The sequence below is a fragment of the Scatophagus argus genome, chromosome 19, assembly GCF_020382885.2.
Source record: "Scatophagus argus isolate fScaArg1 chromosome 19, fScaArg1.pri, whole genome shotgun sequence".
NCBI classification, from domain to species: Eukaryota; Metazoa; Chordata; class Actinopteri; family Scatophagidae; genus Scatophagus; species Scatophagus argus.
In genome coordinates this window covers 7328131-7344806 of record NC_058511.1, presented here as the reverse complement: position 1 = coordinate 7344806, position 16676 = coordinate 7328131, and the positions used below count along the sequence as shown (strand labels likewise).

Here is a 16676-nt window from a genome sequence, read left to right as displayed (position 1 = left end):
GAGAAACAATGTATATTAGGAGACGATCATTTATGATGTTTATTTTTTTTAACTGAACAGTATCATGTTGGATTCATGTTGTGTTTGTGTATATGAAATCATCCTGGGACATTGGACCTCAAAAGGACCTATAAATCCAACCAAGGCAGTTAAAAGTGCAGATACCTCCTTGTATTGACTAATAACCTCACATGTTTGTTTATGTTTTTACTCTCTACATTGTGGCCAGAGGGAGTCTTCTGTGCTCTCTTGCTCTGGAGTATGTCTAGAGCCAAGCACTGATTGCTTTTGAATAGGGAAAATATTCTTCTATGTGCAGATCACTCATTATTTTAGCCCCAATATAAGTGTACTGCCTTTTTTATTTCTGTGAATCTTGGGTTGGATTTTTAAATATGTCTGAATTGTTTTACTTGATTGGAAAATAAACATATTATATTGGCATTAATGTATGTATGATTTCCTACTAGACACTTCAGTGGTTTAATGATTGCTTGGATATTTAGGGAATATAGGGAAATTCATTCAAATTTACACATCAAGATTAATAAACTGATCTTGATGTGTAAAATTTACACATCAAGATCAGTTTACTAATCATCAGAAGTGGGACTTGGACTGTGAAAACCATTTGTCCGTAGCCCTGGAGGAGCTTGTCTGCTGCTAACAAGGTTCCGTTGCACTATAGGAAGTGTTGAATTTGGTCCTGAAAGGTTTTTATCATCTTCAACACCCGTGGTGGCCTTTTTTCATGGGGTCCAGACAAAAATTACCACAACATAAGTGAAAGGCAAATGAATAAAATCAAAGTTAACTGACATTTTCTAAAGAATTTTACTACTTACATTTCAGCAACTTCTTGAGACTTTGATGAAAGTCGCTTCTTTATGGCCCTTCAGTTGTCTGACAATAGAAACAGTGAGATACATCAATCACAGTACCTACATATCACTGAAGCTCAAAGTGATGACAGTTGTCATAGTGAAGGAAAATTGAGTTCTTTATTTGATCAGTTCCACTTCTTCTCCACTAGGGGGCAGCCTAGTGCCGCTGTGTCATTGCTTTCCCTCAGGCCTGTGAAGGACACAGCCAAAGCAGATTAATCACCTCAACACATCTGACTCACCGAAGATGCTGGTGTTTCTTCACGGCCATCTCTCTATTCTCTCGGTCCTCTTTAATGGCCCAGTGCTTTGCATTTTATAACCAGCTGTCTCTCTCACTGTCTCTCTGCTAAGCACATTCAGGCTTGAGGAGGTCCATTAAATGAACGCTCTTTGTTTACAGTTTCCTTTTGTTATCCACCATCATTTTCCTATACAGCTCCCCCTTTTCATATACAATCTCTGGAGATGGCTTTGTCAAGGTCAGCTATTTTTATGGAATGCGATACTGGAGGTATTGCGGGAAGGCGGTGATAAGAAGAAGACAGGGGAGAAAGAATAGAGTGAACTAAAGGATAAATACTGCCGGGCCTTTGCTGCACGCAGAACGATGTGTGTTGTCAGAGGCAGTGCACAGCCTGAAGTGCAGAGAAGAGTACATAACCTCACGGTCTTTCTCTGTATTGTCCTATTCCTCATTCCTAAACTGCATGTTGACCTTTGTAGTACTGCCTCCAGGCTGTATGCTTTAACCTTTCCAGTGAGATAGAAGGGGCCCCAGCACCGGGAATACAGGATAAATCACAGCTGCTGTGTGTTAATACGACAGAGAACAACACACACTGGCGTGCAGACACTGTTCCTTTTTCACATAATCCTCCTCGTCTCAAAAACACACACCTGCATGCACGCAGATGGCCACGTCTCCATAAAGACGTCCACAGCACCGGCGCACTCGGCTCTTATATTCACAAGTGCTCCCTGAATTATTCATCCTTCATTAAAATGCACTATGAGTAATGATAGCCAGGAGTGTGTTTTGGGGTATTTTTTTTATGTTTGAGTAAAACACAGGGGTCATTAGGAGTCATTTCTGGTCAATTTTGTATGATCAACCATGCTCCAGAGAAAGACAGGAAAAAAAATCCCATTTACTTTCTGTGGGAATTCATGTTGAAAGAGATCAAAGGGGACAGACAAAGAGATGAGAGAATCGACATCTTCTCGTCTCCATTTGGCTCCCTACGAGAGGAAGAAAATTACTTTAAAGCTGCTGCCTTGATGAAAGAAAAATGCGTGATGGCTGATGTATTCCTCCAGAGGTGGAATCAACAGTATGAATGACTCAAAGGCAGAGAGGGCTAGAAAGAGAACATTTGAGAGAGCCATATTTTGTTGGGGAGTGCTATTTGACAGCAGTGAAGAAAACAGCGATTCTCGTGTCAGGAGATGTGACTGGTTCAACAGTCCGTGCTGAATTTTTTTCCGGTATGTGCATAAAAAAAAAATGCAGCAGATGTCATCAGATAGTGAGCTCATTTGCAGCATCAGTCTGGGGATTTTATCAGACTGAGCACTAGCGAAATGTCTATCTCTCAATGTGATTTTGTGTCATATCCAGCCACAAACCTTGTTTTTCTCAGGACAAGTGTAGAATAGGTCACGGAAACGAAATAGCCTCCAAACGTCCCATTAGTTTCTCTCACCCCTACTCTAGAAGACAACCTGCACTGTCATTTTTCTGACAGAGCTGTCAAAGCAACGAGCGCACCATCCTAGTTACACATAAAGCAAATAGAAATGAAAACATTGTCAGTGAAAAGACTCATGGGGTAACGGAGACGCCAGGAGCAGGGTGAATCACTTAGCAAGCTGTGCTCCTCCATTCTGCAGCTGCCACCCACCACAACACATCTGCCACCGGGAAAAAATACTCAAGGAGAGAAAACCACATCCAAACAAATTGCTACATGACACAAAAGATCACTTCTTTAAATTGAAATTCATTTGCAGTCGAAATGGGGTTTGTCCCCCTGGGCTCACACGTCTGACTGTAGAAACCCACATGCAGGTGGCAAATGGCGGAGACTGTGCCTACAAACAGACGTGCTCGCCCACACACAAACTGCACGTAGTTCCAGTAAGACCATTAGACTCCTTCACGTGGGCCCAATTGTCCTTCCAATACGCCCCCCTGTGCTATCTGTGGGCCGACACATGCCACTGCCGGGCAGGATCCTAATGTGTACCAAATCATCACTTTTCAACCAACAACGCCTGCCTGGCTCAGCCAGTTACTGTAAATCCCCTTTTATTGCATTTCCCCAGGATTTCATATTATACATGCTGAACTCCACAGAAAGGAGTCAAAGCTCATTTCTAGACCTGAAATGGCTACAGAAGTGGAATCAGCCACCGCAGGCTGAATATTGAACCAAAAAGTGCTGCTAGCTTTGTTGATATGAGCCACATAGTAACAAATCATTAAATTCTTTACACAGGCCATGCCAGGAATCAGTGATTTGCTTTAGGGAGGTTGAATAAAACACTAAATTATTGAGTTTTTGCCTTTTTGTTTTTAAAGCAACAAGAGCTTTTTTTTTTTTTGCTTTTACATGAAAAACAAATTACATGTGATTTTAATCTTATATCGGTGTCATATTCATATATGGAAATAAATTCCATTAACTTGAAATCAATTATACATTCTTAGATTTGTGATATTTCCAAACCTTATTTTACATATGAGTTGATTTGAACACACACATACAGTTTGCGGTTTGTGGCAAAGTAGTTATACTGTGTGGTGAATCCTGTCAAAAGGTATCACCAGGGTAACTGCTGACTGCTGGTCACTACACTCTTTTCTCTAGTTTGGCTGTGACTATGATTGCCGTTTGCTCAGTTAGCCGGAGAGCGAGTGGCCCTACGGATTGTGCCTGGGCTGCAACCTCAGATCATGGATGGGAAATCAGCACGGAAAACAGGGCTCAGCAGCCACCAGACTGGCACAGCCTTTGAGAAAGGTGGAGGCCAGTTTGACAACAGGGGATACAGTACATTAGATAAATTATGGCTTCAACGATGACCATCACTCCAAGGACGAGAGGACAGACAGACAGGGACAGGAGAGAAGTGAAGCAACAGACTAGCGAGAGATTTGGGCATCAGCAGCTGGTCAAAAAAGGTTTGTAGCGCAGGAATATTTTCACATCTTTCATGGTGAAATAGAATTTTTTTTCTTTTACCAAACCAAAAGTGACTGTGGAAAGACAAACCAAAATGCTTTTGGTGATTTTTATTCTGTTCGTGTCATGTCGAGACTGAGACAAGCCTGTTTTAATTTGTCGCTTATCTGTTTATCTCCCAAATTAAACTGTGAGGGGCCTACTGCCTATAGAGGTGCACAAAGTGGTATTATGAGAGAGGACGAGCAGGGGCTAGCTGGTTAGCATGCTAACTTAAGTAGATATCTGCAACATAATACATAGACATCTTATGTTGTGTAACTTCAACACTCAAATTGCACTTTTCTGGGAATAAATACCACAGTATAAAGTGTGTGGTAAACATCTCATGGTATACTACATAACGTTTTATCACCCACACACACTGTATGTAACGACTTAACCAGTACATACACGGCAAAAATCAAAGTGGCCATGATCTGGAATCCTGAATTATTCAAACAACTGGGAAATGAGCAGAGGAATGTATTTCCTCCCTCACAAAACCTTCCTTTGCAGGTGCTATTAGCTTATAATATCTGTATGACAAACCAAAGTCACATTCAGAGAGCAATTTTCTGTCCACAACACAATCTTGGCCATTAATTGCCTAATGAACAAGATGTTATCCAAGGATACTTTTCCAATGACCACTTAGGAAAAGGAGGAAGAGGACTTAATATGATGGAAATAAGTGTGACAGACTAAACGGTCCCTGCTGAACGCACTGACGCATACGCTGACCTTCCCTGTCAATCTGGAGGGTAGACGGGGTGGCCATTTACGTTGTGGCGGCAGAGCTGGGGCTGCAGAAACAGTTTTCATCATTACTCCTAGAAAACCTTGTCAGAAACCCAGAGCTGTCTGACCACATGCTGCCTCTGGGAGAAGGAAATAACAATAAACAATGAAAAATCAGAGTCAGAAGGTGTGCAACATTCAAGGGGGGCTTTTTTTTTTTATCAGGCCATGCAGTCTCCTGTGTATCATTGTGAACTGTGTATACTAACGGTCATCTGGATTTCTGGGGTCTCAGAGGGGAGATATTAGAAACTCGGTGTTCAAAATGATACACAGCCAGGCACACAGCCAGGTGGGTGGACAGACCAGCGAGCCAGTCGGAAAAATAGCTACTCAACATGCTTACAATCTTGATTTGATTAACAACTTAGCAATTACCTAATGCATTCCTTTGGATAATGCAAATCATGTCTTTTGGGCACTTAATCAGTTAGAGGAGCCTGACATTTCAGAATACTGCGAGACATAACGCTCATCAGCTGATGCACTCTAAAACGAGTTACCAAAACATAGCCTGTCTTCTGCTCAACTGTTACTCAGAGAATATGAAAAAGCTGCATGAATAAGGCAGAACTACAATTATGACATTTTTAATGACATTATTTGTAAAACCTTGCATCAATGTCAAATTCCATGAGCTCATGTTTGTTTTTTTCACAGGACAGCCAAGCCTTTGGAGTCATTTCTAATAAATTTTTCCAGGTATTCATTCACTTCAGCTTACACCACTAGATTTAGATACATGAAAAATGACAAGCAACACTGGTAGAATGCCAGCGAGTTTCAGGTTTATGTCTTCCCTGTCAGTGTTCATAATGCGTATACTATGGGGTGGCTTTAAAGAAGTCATGAACTGCATTGATTCATGTACAGCAGGGATGTCATCACCAGCATTGGCCCGCGTGTTGGTGTCTCTGAAATCCCTGGAACAACAGGTCAAACGGTTAACTGCAGTGAAGAAGTAACCTACCAAGTATGCTTGTCATTTCACAACATGGAGTCAATGGACGTAAAGTGTCGTGGGGCCAAACGTGATCGTGTCACCACGTGAAGAGAAAACACATTTAGCGGATAAATGATCTGCTCTGTCCACTTGAGGCAACTCGAGTGGAGCAACACCTGGCGCACGAGCCAAGGTGAAACATTTACTGTGGCGACATACAGTTAAGTGTCTCATAGCTGCTGATTATTCCCACATCAGATTTATCACAGCTGCACTGTTACATTCATTAGTCACCTTTGCGGAGGTTCAAAATTCATTCCTGACCTAAGAGGGAGCAGTTGAAAAAAAAAAAAAAAATCTTATCACTTGGCATCTCTTCTGGAGCTTTTGATTATATCACATGAACTTCCTCAGCGGATAGAGTTGCCCAGTTGGAATGGTAGAAGTTAATTTATTGCATTTTTATGAACTCTTTCATCCAGAATCAAGTGATGTTTCTCTTCTTCTAGCACAGCAATTTGCATTATTATGTCTGAAGTAAGACTTTTACTTCAGTGTACTAGAGCTAAAATGTAGTCTGGTAACAGCATTGTACCCTGGCAACTACAGTTATGTTTATCTTTAACACAAGCAACAGGCAATTTGCATTTTTCATTATGTCTTTACTGGTGACTCATCATATCTCATCTACTGATAGTTAACCACTATTGTTGTCAGGGGGACTTGACAGAAGCACAGGTCCAATTTCTAGGATGAGTCACCTTTCTTACTTTGAGCACCACTTAGTTCACAGTTTCATTGTTCTTACCCACCACATTGATTGTACCCAGACATTACGCACAGTTGGCCCCACGATACTGACAGACAAAAGACTGGATCTCTGATTGATGAGAGAAATTAACCCTATAATGCAGAGTTTGAAGCCCCGTAGCCAACAGTTGACAGTATTTGGGGGCTCAGTTGGTATCTGCTACATATTTCATCCACATGAGGGGCTACCATGATACAAAGTACTACAAAACTTCTTGTTCGTGTACAAAAACAAACATTTTTGTAGAAATCCTGCATTTTAAACAACAACTGATACAGAGTGAAAACTGCAACCAGCGTGTAAGGACGGACATGAACAAGGACTTTGACAGTATACATTGTTTGTATAGGCTTTGAACATAATAGGCATGGCAGAAAGTTCTTTACAATGACAGAACTTTGGCACGAGAAAGGCATTACAGAAGAAAAACGATGAATATTCGACAAGGTCAGCATAGATGATCCCAAACTAAATATCACTTTTATACATCAGTTCATAGTAAACCATTTGGCACTGACTACCGCTCCTTTTGTTGGTGTGAGATTAGCGATTGTTTAAATCATTTGAAAGCAATTCAAGCCACTGAAGGGAGGGGCCAGTGGGGTCACACACACATGGTGGTAAGACAAAAGGGCATTGACATCAACAGAAAAACTACATCTGATGTTACTGTCACAATAGTTTTCTCCTTTCTGCACAGGTGTCAGATGAGTGTGTTTATGTATGTGTGCCTATATGTGTTTTGTATATGTGTGTGTTTTTTAAATCCACTTCTAGTGTGGACCAGACTTATGTTTTGTCCCAAACCTGCTTGGCTCCGCTTTCATTTTACACACTTTCAAGTCCTTCCTTTCCAGATCCCTTCAAAAAGTGAACGTCACAGTGAGGTGACACTGCTCAGGTATCTATATTTCCACAGGAAACATCTGTCTACATAAGCAAGTGGGTTCAAAAGAATCCTGTTTTGGCTGCTAACCTCAGTCTGTGTTTAAGTCAGCATTAATTTGACCCCCCCTCCCCTCGCCGTCACCCTTACATGGTTTTAACTGACGGGTGTGTTTGGGGGTATGCTCAGCGCTCATGGTTCATGCCATGGTTTCCTTTCCTGGGAGTCTCCTGTCATTGAAAGTGTGCATGTTAATGACCTCTTCTGTCTTAACGATGACGGGTGGCTGAGGCTTCTGTTTGAGACGGCGTTGACACTTCAGAGACACACGCAGCTCATCCATCATGGCACTGCAGAATGATCGCTGCGGAAGGCAACAGGAAAGAGAAAAAGGTTATAGCTGGCACCACGCCGTTTGCCACATTAGTCAAAACTATGCAGATCCACTGTATTGTATTGATATGTATGATAGAGATTTCAGCTCACACAACTGATAAAAATGTATTTTACAATACAGTATGTCTTCAGAGGTAACACTGGGAAGTCAGCGTTAGTTTTCAACATGGTGGCCTGGAGACAAACTTTCTAATGTTATAGCTAGACAATAATGAAATACGTTTATGAAAACATTTTAACGGAGAAATAAGCTATGCAGCAACAAAAACTTGATTCATACTCAATCGGCACTGCTTAATTTTACAGTTTGATCAGAGCTTTGGACACACGGTGTCTATTTGGACGCACTTTCTTTTATTTTGCATCATAGAACAATATGTACAGAGCCAAAAGTGTGTACATCCAAATATTACACCCATATGTTTAAAACTAAATTAAAGAGTTTGGTCTAGACTTGCTCTCTAATTGGAAAGTGTCATGAGATAACATTTGCTGTGATTTGGTACTACATAAATAAATTGAATTGGACTGAATGAAAAACAAACCACAGAAACAGATCCAGAGCAAAAGCACACAAAATATGTCCACTTGCGTTTGGCCATAGAGTGTAATTTTATCAAGTAAAGGCAGTCCATATAGCTCAAAATCACAAATTACCAAGAGCTTTACAATCTGTGCATATAACACACACCATCTTCAGCCACAGTTCTGATAAGGAACTTAAACATGAAAGAAAGGAAGAAACTTACTGCCATGTTGATTTTAATCAAGAGACCAACCAGGCACCTTAGTTAAGTAACAATAATCACTTTGCCCGGCTTTACTTTATGTGTTTATGTTGTTTTTATCAAAATATTCAGCAAAGTAACTGCCAGTTGAGTGAATGAATCCCATGTTTCCATTCAACATTAATTGTCAATAACAATTTAGCAATTGCACTTTCATAAATGGAGATTTGGTAGATACTTATCATGAAAAGGTTGGTACGATGGTAAGGACAGGCTGTTATTCCCATGTAAGACCACACCCTGCAATTTCTCTAATACAACTCAACAGCATGTTTTTGTTACACCCTGCCTGCCTGCTCTTTAAAATTCCAAACCCACACCTGAGAATGCAAGGTTTTTTATTATGAGTCTGAAACCCAATCTAAAAGTATTGTGATAGGTTTAAGAAATTACTAAATATTTCTTGCCAGTTGTGATTTGCATGTTTAAAATTGGTCCCTTTAATGTTGCTTTTACTGTCAAATTTCATGGAAAATTTGATAAAGCTATTGAGCAGCATCATCAACTAGCTGAAAATAAGAAAAAGTAACACAGATGTAACAGCAGCCCATAGATGTTTGAGTACTGAACCAAATCAAAAATAAATTCTTAGTCTTAACACTGACTCATGTAAAACTCAAGGACACCAAGTTAAATTTTAACACTGAAAAGCCGAGATAAAGCTCCACTTGTTAATTGGAGTCCTGAAAAACATTTTCGGGAAAACAGGACATCATTTATAGGTGCGATGTGTCCTAAATGTTCCAGTTTTCAGCTTTATTGTCACACAAAGACCTGAATGCTGTTTCAGAGCTTTTAAGACTCTGCCAAGAACTAAGCAAAAACATTTTTAATGCTGGCTTGCAAGCAGAAAATGTACAGGCATTGAATAAAGGACAAAATATCCACTTCACAAGATTAAATCCAAAAATATTGGTACCTTCTTTTAAAACAAAATCTCTCCCTTGCAGAGTGACACGTGTTACGTAACCCCTGTAATATGAGCCTCTGTTGTGCCCTCATTACGTATGTGGTGTGAAATCCTATAAAATGTCAAAATGCTTGTGCATCAATGTTGCCAAGAGAAATTCTCATACATTCACTTTCTGATTATGCAAAATCGAATTCAAATTAGGACAGAAGATATAAAAGAGGAGGGAGAGCAGTAAAGTATGAAGCTATTACCTCTCCGTTTGTGCATGAGCGTAGGTGTACGAGATGGATATCTGTAGATGGCTTATGCATCAGACCCCCCCCCACCCCCATTTACATTTATGTATCCGGCGTATGAATGAGATATTTTGTATACTCCAGCAGAGGAGTGATTACAGGAATGGGGAGTGGCAGCAAAGGGTGAGAGAAAAAGAAATGGTGGAGAACAATGAGGAGGAATATGGATTAGAGTGATGAAGTATATGAGGGGGGTAAAAAAAACTGGTGATATTAGGGTGGAGGAGGTTGGCAGGGAAAGAAAATAGAGAAGGAAAGACTTGTTGTCAGCATGTAAATTACTAGCACCTTGGCAGCCCAAAGACTGTGGCATTTGCAAATTATCTGAATATTGTGACCCAGTCTTGCGGCTCCTGATTAATGACAGCTAAGATGAGCTCTGAAACATATGCAGACCGTATAAAAAGCCAGAAATTACTATTGCAATCAAGTTACACGCCGCTGCGCTGTGCTAATTCTGTAGATGTAAATAATTAAAAGACGCTATCAAATGAACTTTCACAATTGTCTGGAAACATCGCTGTGCAAGTTAAAGTGCACAAAATACATACTCCACACTGTGTGATGAATCATGTGCACTCAGTCCTAAAATAGAGCAGAGCAGTCTGAAATATATTCAGTCTCTTGCTAGAAAGAAACATAACCAGAGGGGGAAAATAGCTGCAAATATGCTGCACTGTATGCATCAGGAGATTAAAGGATAATTTCACATTTTTAAAAGTCTCTCTTAAAAGAATACCCATTCATTCCTCTCATCCAAACTGGCTGTGAAGAAATCCAATCCCTGATGCGACTTCAAATTAAGAGATTGAGGACAAAATCTGCAATCCTTTCATGATAAAAACGAATATAAAAATTTAAGCAGAGCCAAATATGAGGCAATAACAGTCCGAGTGTGACAAACCAAGTAACAATCTGCCAGAGTTACAGTCCTTTAAATCCAAAATGATGGTGTTATAATTATGAGGAAACACAAGAAGTAATGATGTATTAAAGAGACTAACTTTGTAAAACTTATTTTGGCTGACTCGGGCTGAAACGTATCAGCTTGTCATGCCAGCTTCAGCTTTTCTGGGATCTTTTCACAGACAGTATGGAGGACCACTTACAGTGATCAGTGACTCATACACACATATGGGCATGTGAGCACTGTTTTAAGGCAGACTTGGGGAAAAAAACATGAAATCATTCCCAACTCATTCCTCATTCTGCAAAAAAAGAAGAAATGTGCAAACTAAAAACAAGTTACAAGAGTGTAATACAGTGCGCGTGTTGTGTCAGATAGTTTGCTTTAATTTTTTTAGTGAATAATGAAACCTAGCTTAGGCAAAAAAGATGAATTTTTTTTTTAGGAATATATAGCAAAAGCTTCCTAACATGTACCAGAAAAGACTCCAGTACCTTCTCCAGCTGGGCGTTCTGCTTAGACTTATACAGGACCTCCCCCACAGCCACGAACACTGACAGCACCAGTCCTGCTGCCAGCACGATGAAGATCCCACCGATGTTCTGCACCCCCAGCGCGCTGGCCTCTTTGCTCTCCTCTTCGGGACAGCCATTCCCTCTCCACCACTTCTCCTTCATCATGTGCAGCTTCCCTTCCTCCTGAAGCTGCAGAATGGCTATCGTGATCTTGTCTCTGTAAGGAGAGCCTGAGAGGGCAAACACACAACATGAAGCTAGTGAATATGGATATGAAAGACATAATGCCAAAGTCTTTCTTGAGTAGGTATATATACATATATAGACAGATAAGTGTTGGTGGGTGTATACAACATGCTCCAGCTTGCATGTGATGATATAACCTGTCATGTTATTGTTGGCTGCTTAGAGGGAGTTATTTGTAAGTCCTTCTTCAAATCCCACTAATCCCTATATTCACAGAGTGATTCCAAAATTCTCACTCCTCTCTGCAGTGTGTGAATTATAATGCACACGGACTTGGCAACAAAGACTTGGCTTTGTGGAGCAGAGCTGCTGTTGATTTTGACGAATTAGCTGCTGTTTGCACACGCTTTCATATGCCATAAATGGTGCGTACTCACAGCAAAAACAAGAGAAGCCCAGTGGGGTGCATTACAAGGGTACATGTGTGTTTGGAATTATATGTGTGTATCTCAGATAGGGTTGCTCTATCAGTGTGTTTTATGCATTTTAATGCCATGATGAGTAAAAGGTCCCAAATCCACAGACAGTTGGAAAGAGCCAGAATTAGCGACAAGGCATTAAGGCGCAGCGGGTGCTGGCGTGATCAAAGGAGGAGTAATCGTTGCGGAGTACCCGAGTGGGGTCGTGTTCCTCTGCCATCCACAGCGTGTGTGACACAACACACGGCCGATCGCGGCACAGCGCGCACAGCCAGGCCAAGAAAGATTAACACTTCGTGTGAGCGCTCATGTTTCATTTATAAACTGCTCTAAAAGCTTGTTAGTGCATTTATGTGATTATGGAACGCACATGTGGCAACGCCTGGTTGTACATTTTCATTTCATGCTCATGTGTTTATTTAGAGTAACTTAAAAGAGATGAAAAAGTAGTAAAATGTAAAATTTTTATAAAGCAGACATAACAGAAATAATTTTACGGACATGTGGGAACATTTTGTGCCCCCAGGTAGCAGACAGCATCATTTTGTCTGTTGCTCCCATACAGTTTTGCCTGCCTTGAGTTCCTCTCCGTCTCATCTATCATTTATCTGTTGCCATCCATCATCCTTTCATCTCTGTTTCTCTGTGTATTTAGACAGACAAAGGGGACATTAATACAAAAACAGTAAATTGCACAAAGTGCTGCTGATTTTTGAACAGCCCATCAGTGTTTTCTCCTTTGATCATAAGAAAGCTTGGATTACTGTGAGCGTACCTGTGGTGTGCTCATGAGTGCATGTGCTTTTCTTCGTGACGTGCATACTTTGCAACAACAAAGTACATATTCAGTCATTCCATGTATGCACAGTAGATAGTACTACTGTGAATATGCATTTATGCACATGTATTTGCAGGAGGAAAGCATATGCTTGCTTCATATGAAGATGAGGGATCTATCAAGTATCCGAGTCCCCTGATTCTGACTCCACTCATATTTCAAATGATTAATGATGGCCTAACAAAGCAGGCCTTGGATAAATGCTAATAGGATGGGTCCTTAGAGAGGAGGATATGGAGAGCGGGGCCTGAGCGAATGGAAAAGCACAGTGCTTGACACACTGTGCATACACAACTACCTGACAGATGTTCAACACCAGAGGACATCCATCACTCCCACGCTGCCTGGCCTCAAGTATTAATGTGATCACAGTTTAAATATATAGCTTTAGATGACGCATTTCTGTTTTGGGAACAGAATTTGTGAAAACCCGACAAGCACTAAGAGGTGAAGAATTATTATACGGCTTGCTTTGGTTTATTGCTGTAAGGGCCCTACAGGGACTGAGCTTTTAAGCGGTGTTGAGCAGGGCAAAAGTTACAGGCCAGAGCTTGACATGCAGGCTGAGGTCTTCGTCAGTGGTAGAAAAAGTATTCAGAGCCATTAGTTTAAATGAGATTAGTAAAACTACACTGTAAAAATGCTCAGGAGCAAGTGTAAGTCCTGAATTTAAAATGTTACAAAAGTAAAAGTAAAATCAGGAAAATGTACTTAAAGTATTCAAAGTAAACAAACTCACTGACATAATATTAAATTATTATTGTTAAATATTATATAATTTAATTATAATTACTCACATCTATGTAAAGACAGCATTTTATTTTATTTTATTTGTAGTCGGCTGAGGTGGGGTTAATTTTAACAATATCATACACTCACATGTAATGCTAATTTTTTTTTTAATATGGATTAACTGGGAGATTATTTCATCGAATAACTGAATGATTAATTTGTTTGTAAAAATTCAGAAAATAGTGAGAAATGCTATTATAAGAGTCAGAGAGCAAAATGACACCATCTCTCAAATCAATAGTCCAAAATTATCACAAATAATCTTTCTTTTTGTTATGAGTAATGACTTGGAACAGACAGCAGTTAATGCTGTCAATCGACAAAATTTTAAGAGCACATTTTATGTTTTGTATGATAAAATCTTAATATGCTCAGTAACTAGTAACTAAAAAAGGCAAATAAATGCAGTAGAGGAAAAAGTAAAATTTTTGTTCTGAATGTCAGTGAACTAGAAGTACAAGGTAGCATGAAGAGTGAAGTGCTATGTGCTCAAGTACAGTACTTGAGTAAATCTAGTAAGCTACATTCCACCATAGCTCCTCATGGTGCTTGTGGCATGGGAACAAGAAGAACCATCCTTGACGAAATGAAATATTCCCGTCCTCCAACGACAATGGCAGAGCTCACTTTGAATTAATGAAGCAATTAACTATCTCAAGACCTGTTCAATCACAGAAGAAACATTTCGGTGACTGTGATCAGCTTCATTTCTGAAATACTGAGCAATGAACATCAAGATTAGAAACTGAAACGAGTTAGTGGGCAGCAATAACTTTGAAAGCGGACATTTTTAATCATTTTTTATGCATTACAAAGCTAAACTACTTATCGGTGAAGCAAAGTGATTTGGGATATATTCTGAAGTCGTATATTTGAAACACTGTATTATCACATGAATGAAAACAGAACTGATCCTCGCTCTAGATCTGCACGTCCATCTCAAGGGCATCGGTGTAAGTACTTCTGCACTTACGGAGCCACAGCGGGACTATATTTCACAGCATCACATCGCTTTGTTACAGCCACAGCAATCATGGCATCCCTGCAGATCCATAACTGCCCCATACTCATCAGCAGTAGCCAGGTCCAGATGTGGATGGCCAAAATGAATCCTCCATATTTTGATGGCCTTCATTTCACCGATGATAGATGTGGCTATTACAGCTGGATGCAGTGCTCTCCGTGGCCTCGTGATGACCACTCTAACCTTCATGACACTGGGACTGGAGCCATCACAAGCGTTCCTCTAGGGTTCCCTGGAGTGCCAGGGTTGTAAGCCGCATGTTTATTAACCCTGACAAAGACTGTTTTATATGCAGAAAAACTCTGTACTATAAAACACTAAGTGGGAAGTTTCATTTTTATGATATTATTTGTTAAAAGAAAACATTGCTTTTCATGGGTTCAGCTTCTCTACCTCATCAAATAAGACACTGAAAAAAAAAATGTTCAGAGTGCTCTTCTGATACTCTGTGAAGTGCTTTGAGGTTGTAGTTTTATGCTCAAATATGATTCAGTGTCAAGTAAGTCGCCTGGAATTGCACTAAACTGACTTGAGCTGCTTTGTGCGATTATTTTGCTGTTTTGTACTCGCACTCTTGTCTAATGTGACTCCAAAGTGAACTAGAACACACCGTTAAAAGAACTTCTCAGCGTTGTTTAATTCAGTTTTGCCTCTTCAACTCAGAAAATCATTAAGGTTAGAAAAAAAAACTCCACACTTGCTAAGGCAGAGCTCAAATGGAGCCTGTGCTGTGAGCCTCAGGCAGTTTCTAACCTTATCCAACCTTATCCATAAATTCAACCATTCGCTTTTCATTAAGCTAAACCCCTTACATCTCATGCTGTTGAATCATTATACCCACGACCCCATCAATAAAGGTCAACCTGTCCATTCTCACAGCGTTATCCATCATCCACACGATATACCTTTATCTGTCACACACAGTATCTACATTTTTTATAACATAGCAGGCAGCTCAAAGACAAATAGAGGTTTGAGGTCATTTACCCATGGGTGTTCCCACTCCATAGGCTTTGGAGTCGATGAGGCCCCCAATCTGCGTGAGGTTGCAGTTGCGCTGGGTAACAAACTCGATGGTGGTGGACTCCATGAGGAAAGCATAGTCTGAGGTCAAGACACGCTGGATGCCTTCGTCCACGTTCTTGACCATCACTGATTGCCTCCTGCTGTTCATGAACTCCCACATCTTGTCATAGGTGGAGATTTTTGTTTTCTACAAAACATGAGTAGTAGGGATATATAAATATGATGGTCAGCCCTTAATTCTGCTTCAGCGTTTCACTTTTCATCATGTAGGCTATTTGCTTTTACCAAAATTATCTGGGAAAATAAAAAGAGAGAAATGTACTGATCTTTACATGTAAAAAGGGAAATTAAGTTATAGTTAAAGTTAATTAAAATTTTCACAAATCCAACCCAGTTTTAGATTCTATTTATGGTCAGCATTCTTTCAGAAATAGCCATCGAATATATCAACATTTTGCAAATATGTTTATAAACAATAGCAGCTGTTGGGCTCTTCATTAAAACAACAAAAGTTTGTTTGTCTGCAAACTGCAACGTTGCTCTTGTGTTGTACAAGTTGTTGACAAATTAACTGTTCACTGAACTCTTAACCAACATTTGCTGTTACCACAACGCATGTTGCAAAGGACCAACAATCTTAAGGATTATAACATACATTAGTGAGAAAGGCAGATTCCTCCTATAACCACTCTACAAACACCCAGATACCTTGAAGAAAGTCATGGTGGCACCGTCCTCCACCACCCCATACAGGATTTTAGTTTGCTTGGCCAGGTCATCGGCTGAGTCTATAGGCGACTCCATCCTCTCCACAGTGAGGAAGGCAGCCAAGTTGGCTGTGTATGAGGAAATGATGATGAGGGTGAAGAACCACCAGATGCCTCCCACTATTCGTGTTGACAGGGCCTTGGGCATGAGCTCTGAGCCTGGTGTGAGGGAGGTTGTAAGAGTCAACGTTACACTT

At 40.3% G+C, this 16676-nt stretch overlaps 1 protein-coding gene across 4 annotated transcripts in view; it reads right to left on the bottom strand.

The window, feature by feature from the left end:
* Positions 1-5472: 5472 nt before the first annotated feature.
* Positions 5473-16676, bottom strand: part of LOC124050600 (glutamate receptor ionotropic, kainate 2-like) — a 60791-nt gene continuing 49587 nt past the window's right edge. For 3 of the 4 annotated variants that reach the window (XM_046373312.1, XM_046373309.1, XM_046373310.1), the window contains 4 exons: positions 16421-16638; positions 15674-15899; positions 11347-11597; positions 6765-7916 (listed from right to left, as the gene is read on the bottom strand). In XM_046373312.1, the coding sequence (XP_046229268.1) occupies positions 7752-7916; positions 11347-11597; positions 15674-15899; positions 16421-16638 (860 nt within the window). In that variant the 3' untranslated portion in view covers positions 6765-7751. Of the gene's footprint in view, positions 5836-6764; positions 7917-11346; positions 11598-15673; positions 15900-16420; positions 16639-16676 lie in introns of those variants that run through there. The other variant, XM_046373311.1, reaches the window with a different exon arrangement.